Source organism: Rhinatrema bivittatum, chromosome 17 (genome assembly GCF_901001135.1).
Source record: "Rhinatrema bivittatum chromosome 17, aRhiBiv1.1, whole genome shotgun sequence".
Taxonomy (NCBI): Eukaryota; Metazoa; Chordata; class Amphibia; order Gymnophiona; family Rhinatrematidae; genus Rhinatrema; species Rhinatrema bivittatum.
The window spans coordinates 50,393,234-50,414,087 of record NC_042631.1 but is presented as its reverse complement, the minus strand read 5'-3'; the positions used below and the strand labels follow the sequence as shown (position 1 = coordinate 50,414,087).

Genomic DNA, 20,854 nt, shown 5'->3' with positions numbered 1-20,854 from the left:
ACACAGCATCCCTCAAGTATCATCACTCTCCTCCACCCTATTCAACATCTACATGCTCCCACTATGCAAACTCCTCACTGACCTGGGCCTCCAATACTTTGTCTACGCCGAAAATGTCCAGATCATTATCCCTATGAAAGATAACATACAGAACACCCTTCTACAATGGAGCTCCATCCTTACCCAAATACAAAAACTCTTATCCCAAATAGCACTCACCCTTAACCACGCAAAAACAGAAATCTTACACATCTCTAACAAACCCCCAGCTTGGAACATTCAAGACGAACCTTCCACACAAAGCACGAGCCATATTGTTACAACTGCAAGAAACCTAGGCATCACTCTAGACTCCGAGCTCAACCTGAAAACTTACATCAACACCATAATAAAAGAAGGCTACTTCAAACTACAAGTCCTCAAAAAAATCAAACCACTACTACTCATTCAAGACTATCGATCATTACTCCAAGCCCTCATTTTCTCCAAACTTGACTATTGTAACTCCATCCTCCTTGGGCTCCCAACCTCCACCCTCAAGCCCCTCCAACTACTCCAAAATGCGGCAGCCAGATCCCTCACAAACAGCAAATGCTCCACACACATCACCCCCATACTAAAAGAACTCCATTGGCTCCCCATAACACACACAATTCAATATTTATTTATTTCGGATTTTCGGATATAAAGCCCTTACCTTTATGCACAAGTCCCTTAACAACAAAAAAACAGACTGGCTAAGGGACACCCTTCATCCATACACCTCCCAACAAAACCTACGATCCAATAACACCGGACTACTCTTCATCCCATCCAATAAACTGGCCCACCTCACCTCAATGCGAGAACGAGCAATTTCAATAGCAGGCCTCGCACTATGGAACAAATTACCAGCAAATCTCAGAACGGAACCCTCATCACAGAACTTCAAGAAATCACTAAAAACATGGCTATTCCAAAAAGCTTACCCAGCTAACAGTTAACCCCCTGTCATCCCCAACAACCAATACCAAACAGAACTTTAACCCCGCACATATCCCACAATGAGAACTCTCAATAGTCAAATCAAACGTTGGCTGTTATTTTATCAAGATAACAAAACCTAACATTTCATTGCCATTCAAAGCTGGGAGATGCAAAAATAAGTAAAATATGACACTGAAGGCCAGACTCTGAAGAGAATTTCATAACGAATTCTGAGGATTCTAATTCTATTCTTTGATTAGAGAAAAGCAAAATTGCTTACCTTTAACAGTGTTCTCTGAAGATGGCAGCTCGTCAGGGACAAAAGTGGGATAGGTGACTACAGTTGATATTGAACAGGCATGTATTCCGAAGCATTTTGGAAAGGCCTGCACTACTGCACCCCTAAGTACCAGGACTAACTTTCACAATACACTAACTAGGTAATCGTCCACAGCATCAAAATGCATGACAAAATACTGCTATTAGAAGAAGCAGGGGAAGAGCAAACTGACTGTAGCCTGATCTTGCCCTGCTGCGGTGCAAATGAGGAGAGCTGGTTGATCATGAGCTGGGAGGAGGGGGAAGCTGCCTTCTGGGACAATTCATGCAAAAAGAAGAGAAGGGGGTTGGGCCATAACCGCCACCTGCAACAAAATCTCTTCCTCTCTGCTTCCTGTGCTATCCCCTCCAACTGGCAGGAACAATTTGTGAGTAGCACTTGTCTTTCAAGTTGGAATGTATGGGGCTAGACAGGGCTTTCCAAGCTTTTAGCACTTGAAAATTGACATTATTATTTATTTATTTATTTGTTCTTTTATACCGATATTCACCTAAGGGTATCACATCGGTTTACATAATATCTAGTGAGATAGTGTGATAACAGGTCATACTATCTTTACATTGAGACATTGTAAGATTACATTGAGACATTGTAAAATTACAGCGACGTAAGGTTTTGTAACGAATGCCATTATAACATTGTAAAATAAAAGTGATTTGTTTCTGTGGATCTCAGGGTAGTGGCACTGGAGTTGGTGAAGATGAACAGAGAGCAGCCGCTGTACACTCTTCAGACCCTGATGGCCAGGCTAATGCAGATTGATGTCTGTGATGACTGCATCGAAAGGACGAAAATACTACAGCACAGATTTCCAGAAACAGAGAATCAAGAGCTCCTCTGCCTTCTCAATAATTTCTTTCATGTTAAGGTAAAGCTGGGGCAATGCAAGAAGTTCTGATTATTTATTTGTTTTAAATCTTTACAAAGATTGCCAGCTTTCTAGTTGTGTGTGCTAATCAGTGCTACTCAGCTCTGTAGTACATTACCACTACTACTACTACTACTACTACTACTACTACTACTACTGTCATTTCTATGGGGGTACTAGATGTATGCAGTGCTACACAAATGCACATAAGAGACTGCACTCTGGAGTTTACAGTCTACTAAAAACATACAGAGGTCCATATTCAGCTGCTGGCTGGATAAACGTATCTCGGTAACTTTGCATGGATATTCAGCGTTGTGGCTATGTTGCTGAATATCCATGGTTATTTCTAAGAGAGATAGGCATATCCACCTACTTTAGGCCTGCTTTTATGTAGTTTTAGTTATCTGGTCGATTTAGCCAGATAACGCTGAATATTGGTGTTTATCTGGCAGGGGAGAAGAAAAACTGATACTTCACGCATATCCAGCATAGCTCCCTGCTTCAACGGCAGGGGAGAAGAAAAACAACCAATAAGGGCTGAATAACACAGTCTGGGTAAAACAAATAAGCATGGGTGTAGCTTGCTTATTGCGGTGGTTACTTCCCCTACTACCCATAACTAATCAAGCTTGATATTTCACTTGGTTGCAGCTCCATCACTGCTCTCTACATTAATGGTGGGGGTGGAAGGGAAATAGAACCAAAGAGCTAAGAGAAACAGATAAGTATGAGAAAAAAAATGTGACGCTTGCTGGGCAGACTGGATGAGCCGTTTGGTCTTCTTCTGCCGTCATTTCTATGTTTCTATGTTTCTATATGTTAGTCTCTGTCCTGGAATGCCCCACTCCGCCCCCAACTTATCCGGCTAACTTTTCAGCTGGATAAAAAATTAGCTAGCTATGTTCTGGGCAGTGAGTCAACCAGATATTGAAATAGTCCAAGCTTAGCTGCTCAAATAGTATTGAATCTGGATTTCACATATATTTACTGTAGCTTTTTGTTTGTCCTGTACTTATTATAGCAAAGTGTTCCAGCTAGCCTAGGGGCTCAGTGGCAGTTGCTGTGCACGGCCCTGGTTCTATTACCTGCTTAGGTGGGGCTGGGGATGCTGTGGAGGCAGTGCTCTCAATCCCAGGGTGGGGGAGGGAGTCATGACCTTGGGTGACCGTGATACAGGGTTCTGGAAGGAGGCATCATCTCTCTCTCCATCCTCAGGATGCTACTGCAGTGATCAGACTAAGAACAGGGGTAGGTTCTCATAAAATAGGGGGAAAAGTTCCAAGTGGTTGCAAATGATGGCAACTGCGCTGGAAGGAGCAGTAGAAAGGAGGAACTACTAGACCAAAAGGCATCACATGGCAGTACAGGGTTTGGCAAGGTCGAGCCCCAGGCCTCAGAGGGGGATGCAGCTCTCCTCATCCTTTTGCCAGCCCAGATTGGTGTGGAAAAGAGGAAGGAGGTGAGCAAGGATGTGAATCAGAGAGGGGAGCGTAAAAGGGGAACCTGTAGGGGGAAGGAAGTTGGCAGAGTGTGGGGTTAGTTTGTTTTTGATGAGCTGGGGGAGAAGGATGAGAGATGGGCTGAAAGAGATGTTACTGGGGGAAAGCACCTGTGATAAGATTACACAGATTTGGTAGGACTTCCATTGGTTACCCATTCAAGGAAGAGTAAGAGTCAAGATTATTCTATTAGTTTTTAAGGCCATTAACGGCCTTGTCCCAGGGTGTGTAATTTTGTTTTAAAGATTTATCAGCGTGTAAGGACCTTAAGGTCCTCATTCTGCAACATGCTAGATATGCCTTCCGTGAAGCAAGCCAGACTGGCTGAATCCCGACAGAAGCTGTTTCCCATGGCTGCTCCCACTCTGGGAAATTTATTACCAGAGGAATTGAAGTCAGGTTTAAAAAGTTGCTTAAAGCGTTTTTACTCTCACAGGCTTTTCATTGTGTGTTTTGTTTGCCCTGTGGTGATGAGTTGATATTATGTGGGTGGGGGATTGAGGATTGCAGTGGTTGATGCTATTTCATCCTCGGCTCTTATTATGCCGTGCTGGGGTTTTTTTTTGTTTTGTTTTTATTTTAATATTTTATATGTTTCACTGTGGCAGTTTCACCACTTCTTTTTTTTACTTAAGAGGCAGAGAAACAGGGGTGTTCTGCTCCATCCCCTCTCCTTCATTCACCCTGCAAGAAAGAGGAGGAGAGAGGGTAAGCCTGGAGCAGAAGCATCAAAGAAGAGCTAATCTACTCTCTATCCCAACCCCCTCCCTCCTTTTGTCCCCCCTTCTCTCCTCTTCAAGGAAGGAGTCATAGGAAAGCAGATGCTGCAGAGCAAAACACAGATACAAAAAGGGGTTGCAGTAACACAGATTTGAAACTTATGTGCAATATGCCAGAGGTCAAGGTTTCAACCCCGGTCTTGATATGCACTGCAGCTCACACATTTCAAACTTGTGCTGATCCAACCCAGCTGTTGTTTCTCATCCGCGGCGGCGTTTTCGATCGGAGACAGGCCTTTTTCCTGTGGCTCGTCGGTACACGGGTTTATTTCTATGTTTTTCGGGCTGGTTTCCTTTCATTTCGCTGCCTGCCTTTTTCTCACGTCGCGGCTGCGTGCAGTGGTACAGCAATCACGGCCTTTTTTCTTCTTGCTCCATGAGGCGGCACGCCTCCATAGATGGGGCAGCACTCAAAATCGCCAGCCTGCCGTTTATGTGGCACTCACGCCCAGACTCTAGATGCGCTGAGTCTGGGCACGCTGAGTGCGCTCAGAAGGTAGGAGAGTTACCAGGCCTAGTTTCGCGGGAGGAGGACCCCCCCCCCCCCCCCCCGTTTTAGCTCCTGTCGGAGAGGACCCCTTGGGGGTAGCGGGCACTACTCCTCCAGTGATTTCCCCGGAAGGAGAGGGTCTTCGGAGGGGTTTTCCCCAGAGTTTGTCCTCCTCATGCATGAAGCCTTTTTAGCTCGCAAGCGAGCGCCGATAAAGCGACCCGGATTCGAAGGGGACATTGGTCACCCTCCCGAGAAATTAACTAGGGCCGCAGGTCCTGGGGATCCGGTACACTCAAGAAAGGAGGACGCTCAGGGCCTTCAGGGTCCACTACCGGGTTGGGCCCACCCGTGGGAGCAGGGGCGGACCCGGATCATGCAGATGTGGATACGGACGATACAGATGACCCTGATATGCCACCTGCGAAGAGTGACGATCCCAGTGTGGTCCGATTATTTAAATGGGACGAACTGAGTCCCCTTATTCCTCAGGTCCTGGAGGTCCTGGGCCTTAAGGTATCTCAGGAAGAGTTGGACAAAGAGGGGGTTAATCCCGTCCTCGACGGCATTAGGGGTCCCACTACTTCCTTTCCTCTACCGAAGAAAGTACATAAATTGGTGACCCGAAAGTGGGAGGCTCCTGATAGGGATGTGAATCGTGTCCTCGATCGTCTTAACGATCGATTTCGGCTGGGAGGGGGAGGGAATCGTATTGTTGCCGTTTGGGGGGGTAAAATATCGTGAAAAATCGTTAAAAATCGAAAAATCGAAAAATCGAAAAACCGGCACATTAAAACCCCCTAAAACCCACCCCCGACCCTTTAAATTAAATCCCCCACCCTCCCGAACCCCCCCCCCCAAATAACTTAAATAACCTGCGGGTCCAGCGGCGGTCCGGAACGGCAGCGGTCCGGAACGGGCTCCTGCTCCTGAATCTTGTCGTCTTCAGCCGGCGCCATTTTCCAAAATGGCGCCGAAAAATGGCGGCGGCCATAGACGAAAAAGATTGGACGGCAGGAGGTCCTTCCGGACCCCCGCTGGACTTTTGGCAAGTCTCGTGGGGGTCAGGAGGCCCCCCACAAGCTGGCCAAAAGTTCCTGGAGGTCCAGCGGGGGTCAGGGAGCGATTTCCCGCCGCGAATCGTTTTCGTACGGAAAATGGCGCCGGCAGGAGATCGACTGCAGGAGGTCGTTCAGCGAGGCGCCGGAACCCTCGCTGAACGACCTCCTGCAGTCGATCTCCTGCCGGCGCCATTTTCCGTACGAAAACGATTCGCGGCGGGAAATCGCTCCCTGACCCCCGCTGGACCTCCAGGAACTTTTGGCCAGCTTGTGGGGGGCCTCCTGACCCCCACGAGACTTGCCAAAAGTCCAGCGGGGGTCCGGAAGGACCTCCTGCCGTCCAATCTTTTTCGTCTATAGCCGCCGCCATTTTTCGGCGCCTTTTTGGAAAATGGCGCCGGCTGAAGACGACAAGATTCAGGAGCAGGAGCCCATTCCGGACCGCTGCCGTTCCGGACCGCCGCTGGACCCGCAGGTTATTTAAGTTATTGGGGGGGGTTCGGGAGGGTGGGGGATTTAATTTAAAGGGTCGGGGGTGGGTTTTAGGGGGTTTTAGTGTGCCGGCTCACGATTCTAACGATTTATAACGATAAATCGTTAGAATCTGTATTGTATTGTGTTCCATAACGGTTTAAGACGATATTAAAATTATCGGACGATAATTTTAATCGTCCTAAAACGATTCACATCCCTAGCTCCTGATGCCGGTCTGAAAATGGGCAGAGCGATGGCCAAACTATATCCCCTGTCGTCGGATGTCTTAGACCTGTTGAAAATCCCTAAGGTGGATGCTGTGGACTCTGCGGTCACTAAGAAGACCACTATCCTGGTCGCTGGGGCGGCTGCCCTGAAAGACATGCAGAACTGGAAGCTGGAAATCCAGTTGAAGCGTGCATTTGAAGTCGCAGCGCTGAGTCTTCGAGCTGCAATCTGCAACAGCCTGATGCAGAGAGCATGTCTGTGTTGGGTTCAGGAGGCGTTGGTCAGTGCCGGAGCAGGCAGCGGAGGGGCTTTACAGTCCGCACGTTTGGAGGCGGGTGTCGCCTATGTGGCAGATGCCCTGTATGATCTGGTGAGGACCTCTGCAAGGAGTATGGTCTCCATGGTGTCGGTGCAGCGTCTCCTCTGGCTGAGGAATTGGGCGGCAGATTTGTCCTCTAAGTCCCAGCTGTGCAACCAGCCCTTTAAGGGCAAACTTCTGTTTGGGGAGGAACATAAGAACATAAGAAATTGTCATGCTGGGTCAGACCAAGGGTCCATCAAGCCCAGCATCCTGTTTCCAACAGTGGCCAATCCAGGCCATAAGAACCTGGCAAGTACCCAAAAACTAAGTCTATTCCATGTTAACATTGCTAATGGCAGTGGCTATTCTCTAAGTGAACTTAATAGCAGGTAATGGACTTCTCCTCCAAGAACTTATCCAATCCTTTTTTAAACCCAGCTACACTACCTGCACTAACCACATCCTCTGGCAACAAATTCCAGAGTTTAATTGTGCGTTGAGTAAAAAAGAACTTTCTCCGATTAGTTTTAAATGTGCCCCATGCTAACTTCATGGAGTGCCCCCTAGTCTTTCTATTATCCGAAAGAGTAAATAACCGATTCACATCTACCCGTTCTAGACCTCTCATAATTTTAAACATCTCTATCATATCCTCCTTCAGCCGTCTCTTCTCCAAGCTGAAAAGTCCTAACCTCTTTAGTCTTTCCTCATAGGGGAGCTGTTCCATTCCCTTTATCATTTTGGTAGCCCTTCTCTGTACCTTCTCCATCACAATTATATCTTTTTTGAGATGCACGACCAGAACTGTACACAGTATTCAAGGTGCGGTTTCACCATGGAGCGATACAGAGGCATTATGACATTTTCCGTTTTAGTCACTATTCCAAGTCACATAGTGACTTGGAATAGTCACTATGTGACTTGGAATAGTCACTATGTTTAGTCACATAGTTCCAAGTTTCTTCCCTTCCCCTTCCCTCCCTCCCCCCCCCAGTTTTCTCATCAGTTACAATGTAAAGCCCTGTTGGCTGAATTTGCTGTTGTCTGGAAACCGATGTGATGTCTCGTGCGAATGTCGGTATAGAAAAATGTTAAATAAATAAATAAATAAAAATATTCCCTTTCTAATAATTCCCAACATTCTGTTTGCTTTTTTGACTGCCGCAGCACACTGAACCGACGATTTCAATTTGTTATCCACTATGACGCCTAGATCTCTTTCTTGGGTTGTAGCACCTAATATGGTACCCAACATTGTGTATTTATAGCATGGGTTATTTTCCCTATATGCATCACCTTGCACTTATCCACATTAAATTTCATCTGCCATTTGGATGCCCAATTTTCCAGTCTCACAAGGTCTTCCTGCAATTTATCACAATCTGCTTGTGATTTAACTACTCTGAACAATTTTGTGTCATCTGCAAATTTGATTATCTCACTCATCGTATTTGTTTCCAGATCATTTATAAATATATTGAAAAGTAAGGGTCCCAATACAGATCCCTGAGGCACTCCACTGTCCATTCTCTTCCACTGAGAAAATTGTCCATTTAATCCTACTCTCTGTTTCCTGTCTTTTAGCCAGTTTGCAATCCACGAAAGGACATCGCCACCTATCCCATGACTTTTTACTTTTCCTAGAAGCCTCTCATGAAGAACTTTGTCAAACGCCTTCTGAAAATCCAAGTAATACTACATCTACCGGTTCACCTTTATCCACATGTTTATTAAACCAACCAAACCTATACATTCCCACATAATCCCCCCCCCTACTCAGATTCCCAGCCCCCCCCCCCACCCCACCCGCCCTTTCCCCCCCCCCTCCTAAGGCTTTCCCTTTCTTCCATTATTTCCCCCTCCTTAGGCCTTTTTTTCCCCCCTCCTTAGGCTTTTTCCCCCCCTCCCAAGGCTTTCCCATTCGCCTCTCCTTGCCCGCCCTTCCCCTATTATCTTCCTACAATTTTACAAAATTGTTCAATTTAGTCCGATATAATCAATCCTATGCTAATTGTCACTAATGTAAATATTCCTTTTTCTGTAAATAAGTTCCTTTTACTTCTTATGTTAACGGTTGTTTTTTATACTCTCACTCATGCTACCTATCTTTCCCTCTCTTCTTCCTGTCTCCCTTACCCCCCCCCCCCCCCCTTTCTGGCCTGCTCCCATCCCCCGGCCCCCTGTTCATTGTAATTTCCTCCTTTAACTGAGTTACTTGTAAACCGGCGTGATGTGCCTCACGAACGTCGGTATATTAAAAGTTGTTAAATAAATAAATAAATAAATAAATATTAACTCCTTCAAAAAAGTGAAGCAGATTTGTGAGGCAAGATTTGCCCTGGGTAAAGCCATGCTGACTTTGTTCCATTAAACCATGTCTTTCTATATGTTCTGTGATTTTGATGTTTAGAACAATTTCCACTATTTTTCCTGGCACTGAAGTCAGGCTAACCGGTCTGTAGTTTCCCGGATCGCCCCTAGAACCCTTTTTAAATATTGGGGTGACATTTGCTATCCTCCAGTCTTCAGGTACAATGGATGATTGTAATGATAGGTTACAAATTTTTACTAATAGGTCTGAAATTTCATTTTTTAGTTCCTTCAGAACTCTGGGGTGTATACCATCCAGTCCAGGTGATTTACTACTCTTCAGTTTGTCAATTAGGCCTACCACATCTTCTAGGTTCACCGTGATTTGATTCAGTCCATCTGAATCATTACCATGAAAACCTTCTCCATTACGGGTACCTCCCCAACATCCTCTTCAGTAAACACCGTAGCAAAGAAATCATTTAAACTTTCCACGATGGCCTTATCTTCTCTAAGTGCCCCTTTAACCCCTCGATCATCTAACGGTCCAACTGACTCCCTCACAGTCTTTCTGCTTCGGATATATTTTAAAAAGCTTTTACTGTGAGTTTTTGCCTCTACAGCCAACTTCTTTTCAAATTCTCTCTTAGCCTGTCTTATCAATGTCTTACATTTTACTTGCCAACGTTTATGCTTTATCCTATTTTCTTCTGTTGGATCCTTCTTCCAATTTTTGAATGAAGATCTTTTGGCTAAAATAGCTTCTTTCACCTCCCCTTTTAACCATGCCGGTAATCGTTTTGCCTTCTTTCCACCTTTCTTAATGTGTGGAATACATCTAGACTGTGCTTCTAGAATGGTATTTTTTAACAATGACCACGCCTCTTGGACATATTTTACTTTTGTAGCTGCTCCTTTCAGTTTTTTTCTAACAATTTTTCTCATTTTATCAAAGTTTCCCTTTTGAAAGTTTAGCACGAGAGCCTTGGATTTGCACACTGTTCCTCTTCCAGTCATTAAATCAAATTTGATCATATTATGATCACTATTGCCAAGCGGCCCCACCACTGTTACCTCTCTCACCAAGTCCTGTGCTCCACTGAGAATTAGATCTAAAATTGCTCCCTCTCTCGTCGCTTCCTGAACCAATTGCTCCATAAAGCTATCATTTATTCCATCCAGGAACGTTATCTCTCTAGTGTGTCCCGATGATACATTTACTCAGTCAATATTGGGGTAATTGAAGTCTCCCATTATTACTGCACTACCAATTTGGTTAGCTTCCCTAATTTCTCTTAGCATTTCACTGTCCGTCTCACCATCCTGACCAGGTGGACGGTAGTATACCCCTATCACTATAGTCTTCCCCGACACACAAGGGATTTCTACCCATAAAGATTCAATTTTGTATTTAGTCTCATGCAGGATGTTTATCCTGTTGGACTCTATGCCATCCCGGACATAAAGCGCCACACCTCCTCCCGGGTGCTGCTCTCTGTCATTGCGATATAATTTGTATCCCGGTATAGCACTGTCCCATTGGTTATCCTCTTTCCACCATGTCTCTGAGATGCCAATTAAGTCTATGTCATCATTCACTGCTATACATTCTTATTCTCCCATCTTACTTCTTAGACTTCTGGCATTAGCTAGCATACAAACATTTCAAAGTTTGTTTTTTGTTTGTATTTTCATTCTGCTTTTTAATTGATAGAGATAAGTTAGAATTTTTTAGCTCAGGTGAGTTTTTAGTTACAGGCACTTGTACTATTTTTCTAATTATTGGAACCTCACTGTCGGGATGCCCTAATTCTAATGCATCATTAGTATCCTTTGAAGATACCTCTCTCCGAACCATGCGCTGCTGAGCGACTGTCGGCTTTCCCCTTTTTTTCTAGTTTAAAAGCTGCTCTGTCTCCTTTTTAAAGGTCCCCTAGTTTGTTTTCCCAGTTTCTCCGGTGTGTATGCCTACCTCCGTAACTCATCATCTGTGAATGTCAAACCTGTACACCGTTGTGATCTAGTGATTCTCACATGGAATGACGGTATATAAAACACTCAAATAAACAGACAGCAGAGAACTAATTCAAGCCTTCAGCTTAATTGATATTTGGAGGCAGCTATACCCTCATAACAGACTCTACTTTTTCTTCCCTAGGCACAACAAGCAGAATAGTATCGATTTATTTTTTGTGTACTCCTAACATGGTTTCTCTAATCTCAGATAGTGATATACTACCCTGTACGATATCTGATCATCCGTCAGTCTCTCTTTAAGTGTGGCTGGCTCAATTACTCAATCCTTCACATGGAGATTGAATACTAGTCTCTTGGGTGATTCCCTGTTCTCCAATTTGGTTAAAGAAGCAATTACCAATTTCATCATTCATAATCCTGAAGCAGATGGGAGGCCTTTAAAGCAGTTCTGTAAGGAAAGATAATCAGCTAGTTCCATCCAAAAAGATCAGAGGAAATCCACAACACTCTTCATGTCTATATTGTGAAACTGGATTCTCTCCATAAGCAGGACTGTTCAGTTCACATTCTGAAAACATTGGAGGCATGTAGACAGGGATTATAGTCTCTAGAGGTGGGTAAAAAAGGCACTTAAATACACCTGTTTGAAATTTTATGAACACAAGGATAAGCCAGGTGCCTTTCTGGCTAGAGCTATGTTGCAAGCAAATAGCTAGATCCCATATCCTACAGGTGAAAAATCAAGATGGGGTTTATATGTCCAAGCCTTCAGAGATTGAAAAAGCCTTTGTACAATAATTCACAACATTATATAGTTCTCCACCAGAGGTCCCCCCCCGAGGGTGTTGCCAATTTTTTAGGTCCATTGATCCTTTTTAGTTTAAAAAAAGAATAGAGACACAGGTAAGCACTTCCTTTCTCTTTAACCACAGCCCGAATTTCAGATAAAGCTTTCTCAGAGGACAAGCAGATGATAGCCCCTACATGTCGGTGACATCATCAGATGGAGCCCCGACATGGAAAACTTATGTCAGAGTTTCTAGTACTTTGATTTGGCACACTGAGCATGCCGAGCATGCTTATACCAAGCATCCACACGGGTTCCCTCTCCAGTTCCTCTCTTTCCATGGAGCTGTAAATATCGCAGTGTGAGGGAGCTCACTTTGGGGTTTTGGCCTTGTGGAAAAATTTCCTTTTTCTCTTTTTCTTGTTTTTTGTAGGTTTTTCTTCGCAATATTCGCCGGGTCCCTCTCAGTGCTTCCATGGAATGTTCCTAGTCAGGGTTTTCAATGCTTCTGGTAATTTTCCTTTCGAAGTCGATTCCCCCGAGGTGGTGGTGCCTTGGTGCCTGCCATTGAAGCCTGCCACCAGCGATTTTGATTTTGCATCCCTTTTATTTCGTCCTGTCATGTCCACGTTTGTTGTTTTGTGATGCCCTCTGTGCCCGAGGACCATGTCCATTAGGGACCCCCATGAGACTTGTGCCCTCTGCCTGAGGGCAGCATATGATTTCCAGGGTTTCCACTTATATGCACAAATGACCCTGAACTGACGTAGTCTTTGGCTCGAAAGATGGAATAGCTTTTCGGATCAAGGAAGACAGAGCCATTGGCATTGGCGGCATCGGCATTGATAGACCTTGGAGTCACACTGATGGACACTGCGCTATCAATATTAGCAGGACTGTCTGTGCTGTCGGTGGATAGGAGCATCAGAGACCGATACTGTCGATTTTTTTTCCAGGCCGAAGACATCTGGGCTCCTTGTCATTGACCTTGGCACAGGGGAAGGACCGGGCTGAACATCAAAGGAAGGTGAAGAAACATGTCACCAGTCCCAAGGGATGCATTGGCTCATGCCACAATACCCCCAAAGTGACCCTGCAGCAAGGAGAACCAGTCCTCCATCAATGCCGGGGGTCCGCAACAGTCGCTACCAGTCCTGATGCCAGTCACAGATTCACCTCACGGGTCTGAAGAGGATCTGGTCACTCCTCCTTCCTCCTAGTCAGTGTTGGCATCGGCAACGTTCGAGAAGGAGCTGGCGGTGGAATGGGTGATGCGGGGCATCGGTACTCTGGCACAGGCACCGGATACAGTATCATTGTCCTGGAGAAGCTTGGTGCGGTCATCAGTGCATTACTGACCCAGCTGGATTCACTTCCTGGGATGGCATCAGTGCCCTTCGGGGCACCGCAGCCTCCCCCCTTCCAATATGGTGATCATTGCTAGTTCCTCGAAGGAGGAAGCTCTGCCCAGGCTGGCAGAGATGCCGAGGCCTGTAGCCCCCTGTCCAGCTTTGCCGGTGCCTGCACCTCTGGACTAAGGTCAAGTGCCTAGGGTCCCATCCTCTGTTTCTTACAGTGAGGATGAGGGTCCCTATTGCCCCTGGGGGGGATGATACCTCAGAGTTCTTGATAAGGGCTCTCAGGGTCTCCCTTCAGACCCTTCTCCAGACAAGCGAAGCATGTCTCTGTCTGAAGACTTAACCTTTGCAGGGTTTGTGAGGGTGATGGCCGAAGCCATCCCATTTCAGTTATTGACAGAGGAGGATGCCAGGCACATAATGCTTGAAATCCTCCAGTTTGTGGAGTTTCTGAAGGAGATCAAGGCGGTGCCAGAACACGATATCCTTAAGGAGTTGCTGATGATGATATGGGCACACCCCCTCACAGTACCTCACGTTAACAAGAAGGCTGCCGGGCTTTACCTCATTCAGAAGGCTGCCGGATTTGATGTGTCAGCTGCCCCACCAATTGGTGGTGGTTGAATCTGCTCTCAAGAGAGCCAAGCATTCTCTGACCCATTCCTTGGTGCCCCTGGGGAAGGGCTACAGAGCAATGGATGCTCTTGGGATAAGAGTGTTTTAGGGGGCCTTGCTCATTGCCCACATCGCTTCCTAGCAGCTCTACATGTGCCAGTACTTGCGGAACATCTGGAAACAGGTACAAGAGGTGGCCGAGCAGCTGCCTCAACAGCAGAAAGACACCCTCATGTCACTGGTGCATAAAGGCCTGGAGTGCAGAAAACACAAACTCTGAGCGACCTACAATGTTTCTGAGATGGCATCTAGAGTCTCTGCAGTGAGAATCTGCGTCTGCAGAATGGCACAATTGCGGGTTTTGGATCTCTGACCAGAAACCAGAGGATTGACTCGCTGACATGCCGTGCACTGGGGAGAATCTCTTTGGAGACAGGGTGAGGGAAGTGGTGGCCCAGCTCTGAAACCACCATGAAACTCTTCAACAACTCTCTGCCAGCATTCCGGGATCTGTCCTCCTCTTCTAGGAGGCCGGTGAGATTGGGACCAAGGAACTACTTTCAGAAGAGGAAGCACTATTCTCCGCTTCCTTGCTCACGTCAACAGCCTCTGCCTCCTCGGACTTACCAGAGGTACCCGCTCCTCGGGGGCCTCGCTCTCTTTTCTCTATTTCAGATTGCAGCTAGGAACTGGTACTCGCTCCTCGAGGGCCCATGTTCCTGAACACTCTGAAGATTCTCTACTGCCTGGAAGCTATTACAGATACAGATTATTGTGAGTTACCACCGCTCTCTCAGAGCTTTCCCTGGAACCAGGTACTCGCTCCTCGAGGGCCTAACCCTTTCCAGCTACTGAGCTTGCTTGAGATCTTATGTGAGTTATCTAAGTACTGGCTAGGTATAACAGCATACCCTGTCTATTCACTATCTACAGTCTCTTTACAGCTCAGCAACACTGGGATCGCAGTTCCAGCATCTGAGGGACTTCAGCCCTGCCGGGCATATCAGCATACTACTGCCACCTCTGGTGGTTCTACTACCTGTCTAATAAAAGAACTATCTGTGTTTGTCTCTATACTCAAGCCTAGCCGGTGGTCCCTCTGAGGATATCCTCCTGGGGGCGCTGTCATCTGCCATCGGCCCAAGGATTCACCAATTTACATAACTGTTCAGCTGAGCACCCTCTCTAGTACTCCGCTGATACAGTTTGCCAACTCAGAAGTCTACATCATAACAGATTGCCAACTCCTTAGCAGATCCGTAACAGATTGCTGGCCCCTCCTTCCACAGGAGCCAGTCCACAACAGATTGCTAACTCCTCCTTCCATAGGAGTAGATTCTATCAGATTGCTACTCTTATCTGCTAGCTCCTCCCATCAGCATAGCAGATCATAACACATAGTTCTTCTCTGTAGGAGAAAAACGTCGCGAGAAAAAGGAGCAGGGATGTAAGGCTTTAGAATCTCCAGTTTGGCTTAACACAGCTCCTACTCCAACATCTGAAGCGTCAACCTCCAGGATGAAGGGTTTATTGGGGTCCGGGTGACTCAGACATGGCTCAGTGGAAAAGGCAGTCTTTAGTTTCTCGAACGTGGAAATGGCCTCTGCAGACCATTTAGAAGCGTTGGCCCCTTTCCGTGTCTTTGCAGTTAAGGGCACTGTCAAAGAAGAATAGTTCTTTATAAAGCTTCTGTAGTAATTTGTGAACCCCAAAAATCATCTCAGGGCCTTCAGACTGGTAGGTTGAGACCAATTCTTGATACTCTCTAATTTTTGGGGATCCATCCGGAAGCCTTGTTTCGAGATGATATAGCCAAGAAAATGCACAGACTCTTTGTGAAATTCGCACTTTGACAATTTGGCGTAGAGGCGATGTTCTCGAAGTCTCAGTAATACTTGTTTGACATCTGCTAGATTAGTAGACATATCCTGTGAGAATATCAAGATGTCATCTAGGTAAACAACGACACTTTTGTACAGAAGGTCCCGCAGAATGTCATTCATCATGTTCTGAAACACAGCGGGAGCATTGCGCAGGCCATATATTCGAAATGGCCATCTCGAGTGTTGAAAGCTGTTTTACACTCGTCGCCGTCGTGGATGTGAACCAAGTTATAGGCTCCCTTTAGGTCAAGTTTTGAGAATATCTTGGCTCCTTGAAATCGATCAAACAGCTCTGAGATCAGAGGTAAGGGGTATTGGTCTTTAATCGTGATCTTGTTCAGACCTCGATAGTTAATACAAGGACGCAGAGTGCCATCCTTCTTCCCCAAGAAGAAGAAGCCTGTGCCCGCAGGAGACTTAGATGTCTAATGAACCCTTTTTGCAGGTTTTCCTCAATGTACTTGGACAAGGCCTTGTTCTCTACCACTGAGAGCGGGTAGACACGTCCCTTAGGAGGTTCAGCATTAGGTTTCAGTCGTATTGCGCAGTCATAAGATCTGTGTGGAGGAAGGATGTCAGCAGCTTCTTTGGAGAAAACATCATGAAATGATGCATACTGAGGTGGCAGTCCCGGCATCACTGGAGTTGTAGGCATGCAGAGAATAGGAGAGACCTCCTTTAGGCATTTGCCATGACATTCTGGGCCCCAACGGGAGAGTTCCTGTTGTGTCCATTGGTGCCCGATGCCCTCTCTCCACCCTCCTTACCTCTCTGCGGCCTCCCTCTCCGTCCGCGGGAAGACTGGCTGCCGCGGCGTTCTCCTGCCACTTGTCCTCGGGCATTCCCGAACTGGCTCGACGCTGCAACTGCCGTGTTTCCTGGAGGCCTAGGGGCGCACGCGCGGCGCGGCCCCGATTGAAGTACCGGCATTGGCGCGAACCTTGAGGGCGTCCCCCGAAGATGACGTCACCCGCGACGGATATTTAAGGTCTTGGAATTTTCTAACACATCGAGTTAGCAAAGGTTTTGCTACCTAAGCTACTCTGCCTCCTCGGACTTACCAGAGGTACCCGCTCCTCGGGGGCCTCACTCTCTCCTTGTTTTTTTCAGGTGACAGTCTGGAACTGCTACTCGCTCCTCGAGGGCCCTGATCCCAGACTTGATTCGTATACTCCTATGCCTGGAAGTCTTCACTACCAACTATATCAGCTACATCAGTGAGTTACCATCATTCTCTCTGAGCTGTCCCTGGAACCAGGTACTCGCTCCTCGAGGGCCTATTCTTTCCAGTTCCTGGGCTTCATTGGGACTTTGTGTGAATGTTACCATCTGCATACCCTGCCTACTCACTATATCTCAGTCTCTCTTCAGCTCAGCCTCCAGGGATCGCTGTTCCAGTATCTGAGGGACCTCAGCCCTGCCGGGCTTACCAGCTCACTACTGAAATCTCTGGTGGTTCAGTATACTGTCTAATAAAAGAACTGAACCCGAAGTTGAAACCATGTTAAAAAAGATAAACCCAGCCCCACATGTAATTGACACCATATCAACAAACGACATAAAAAAACTAGCCAACATAGTCGCCCCACATTAACAAAAATCATAAACCTCTCCTTAGAGGAAGGATCCCTTCCAGATAACCTAAAAGGAGCAATAATTAAACCAATTATAAAGAAAAAAAACAGTGACCCACTTATACTGAGTAACTACAGACCAGTCTCAAATCTTCCACTAATAGCAAAATTAATAGAAAAAGTCATCCAGAAACAACTAGCTGAACACCTTGACAACAATAATATACTCTACCCTTCACAGCACGGATTTCACAAATATTACAGCACAGAAACCTTACTACTCTCATTGACTGATAGCATAATGAGAGGCTTTGACAGTGGGAAACATTACATCCTCCTAATGCTTGACCTATCACCTGCCTTTGACACAGTAAATCATGACATACTGCTAAACAGACTCGATGAAAGTGGATTAAAGGAAAAAACTAAAGTCTGGTTCAGATCATACCTAAGTAACAGATATTATCAAGTTCAAATAAAAAACGCATTGTCAGAGAAAATAAATCTAGTAACTGGCGTACCACAAGGATCAGCACTCTCAGCTACACTCTTTAATATCTACCTACTTCCACTGTGCCATCTCCTAGCTGGACTGGGTATCATACACTACATATACGCCGATGATATTCAGAATTTACTACCAATCGAAGGCTCACTGGAAAAAACTAAACCTAGCAATCATGTACCTTGACATTATTAAACAGCTACTAAACCAAATGGAGCTAGTCATCAACATAGAGAAAACTGAATTCCTCCATCTTGAACGAAAAAACATGACAGTCATCCAATCCCCAATCTGACTAAAAAACAATCAGAAAATTGGAATAGCCGAGAAAGTACGGAACCTCGGTGTAATAATAGACACAGAACTTAGCCTCAAACAAAACATATCATTAAAAGTCAAAGAAGGATATGCCAAATTAATGGTCCTCAGGAAACTTAAACCGTTACTAAATCAAACTAACTTCCGAACTGTCCTACAAGCTTTAATATTTGCCAGCACTGACTACTGTAATGCCTTACTATTAGGATTACCGTACACGACATTAAGACCACTCCAAATACTCCAAAACTCAGCCACAAGAGTTATGACAGGAAAAAGGAAAAGAGATCATATAACTGAAACACTAGCTGAACTACACTGGCTGCCAATTGAATACAGGGTAAAATATAAAACCCTTTGCACTATACATAAACTAATCCATGACGAAAAAGCTGAATGGCTAAACACTGCATTCCGCGTCCACGTCCCTAACAGAAACCTGAGATCTGCCAACAAAGCCCTCCTAACAATCCCCTCAGTAAAAACTGCAAAACTAACTCAAGTCAGAGAAAGAGCACTATCATTGGCTGGACCGTTACTATGGAACACCATACCCATAGAGATAAGACTACAGAGAAATTTCAAGACTTTCAAAAAGAGCTTAAAGACATGGCTCTTTAGAGAAGCCTTTCCACAAAGAGAGCGAGAGAGAGAAAAATGCTGATAGCTGTACACATAAAATCTTCATACAGCACTAGCACACTTTATGTATGTATGTCATGGTTTTGTCTATTGCAACTTTTAAATTAAATGTATAATTTAACAGTCTTTATCTTAAGTCACAGGTCAGATTAATCATCACTAAACTCTTAGTCATTACTATGAAACAATGTTACCGAGATCATCAGGCACCTCCATTACTAATAATTGGAACAGTTTGCATGTACAATTTACTATATGTGCCTATATGTAAACCGTTGTGACGGTATTCTACTAAACGACGGTATAGAAAAGATTTTAAATAAATAAATAAACTAGTGTGTGTTTGTCTCCTAACTCTGAGCCTGACTGGTGGTCCCTCTCAGGATCATCCCCCAGGGCGTGGTCATCTGCCACTGGTCCAAGGATCCACCCTCAACTCTCATATATAACTACAGATCCCGAACAGATTACTAACTACTATCTGATTGCTCCTCCCATCAGGCATCAGATCTATAACAGAATAACAGATTGCTAACTCCATGGATCTGGCACAACTCAATGCTTTGCAGGCCATACTGGGCCTGGCCCAACGCATTGTGGAGCAGCAAGACGCTTTGGAGAAGCTTACTTCAGCGTTTCATCAACTACACACACAGAAGGTTCAAGGCACAACTTCCAACCAAGAAGGTCAGTCACTGAGGTAACTTTGAAGACTGCTGTACCACTGGCGACTCCAATCCGCTTTTCCGGAGAAATCCAGAAGACCCAGGGCTTTTTGAACCAGTGCTGCATGCACTTTGCCTTACAGCCGTCTCTATTTCCTACCACTCTCTCCAAGACTACCTACATCCTTTCATACCTGGATGGTAGGACTTTGTCGTGGGCATCTACCTTGTGGGAACGCAAGGACTCTATTTTGCAGGACATAGAAGGATTTATGGACTTGTTTAAAACCGTATTCGATGACCCTGCTCGAATGTCTGTAGCCGGTCCTGCTTTAGTGGATTTGAAGCAAGGCAGCAGATCATTGGCTGAATTTGCCATAGAGTTCAAAACTCTTGTGGCAGAACTTTGCTGGGACCCCAGATGCCTCAAGACTCTCTTCTGCAGAGGTCTGGATAACCGTTTGAAGGACGAGCTGGCTGCTCGCCAAACACCTGACTCGCTGGACGAATTAATAGCCTTAGCTACTCGGATTGATCTACGACTCCGGGACAAGGTGAAGAAACTCCGGTCTAGGGTGGTACCCAGGTTGAAACAGGCCAGCGCTGTCTCTACACCTCGGATGGTTCCAGTAATCCCTGCTGCTGATACAGATGAACCTATGCAACTGGGTCACGGTCGTTTGACCTCCAAAGAGAGATGATTTCGGAAGAAGCGCGGTCTTTGCATGTACTATGTTCAGCCCGGCCACAATGTCTCCACGTGCTCCAGTCATCAGGAAAAAGGATGGACCTAAGTCCTGCAGGAGGACTGTTCTTAGGCCATACCGCAACATCTCCTCCGTTCACTCTCCCAGCCTCCTTGACTTACGGACCCATCATGGTTCAGACTCCTGCCCTAGTGGACTCAGGGGCAAGAGGCAACTTCATTCTCAAATGTCTTGTGGAAGACGTGTGGAGTCCTCTCAACAAGCTGAAAGATCCACTACAGTGTCATCTTTTGAAGTGGACTTTGGACGTTCCCCAACTTCGCCACTTCCACTGAAGATCTCAGTGACGTCCCCCAACAGCTCATCCACTGCTGCTGATAACAACTCATACTCAGTGAATTCTTCCAAGACTCAAGATCCACTTGTCATCAATGCAGAAGATGACTTGGAATACAAAGTCGAAGAAGTCCTGGATGTTCGTAAGAGAGGCAAGACTTTTGAATA

At 45.8% G+C, this 20,854-nt stretch overlaps 1 protein-coding gene across 1 annotated transcript in view; it reads left to right on the top strand.

The window, feature by feature from the left end:
* LOC115079136 (adenylate cyclase type 10-like) overlaps positions 1–20,854 on the top strand; it is a 621,147-nt gene that overhangs the window by 206,583 nt on the left and 393,710 nt on the right. Inside the window, exons 11-12 of the mRNA XM_029582255.1 lie at positions 1,982–2,174; positions 6,791–7,078. Coding sequence (XP_029438115.1) covers positions 1,982–2,174; positions 6,791–7,078 — 481 coding nt within the window. The remainder of the gene's footprint in view (positions 1–1,981; positions 2,175–6,790; positions 7,079–20,854) is intronic.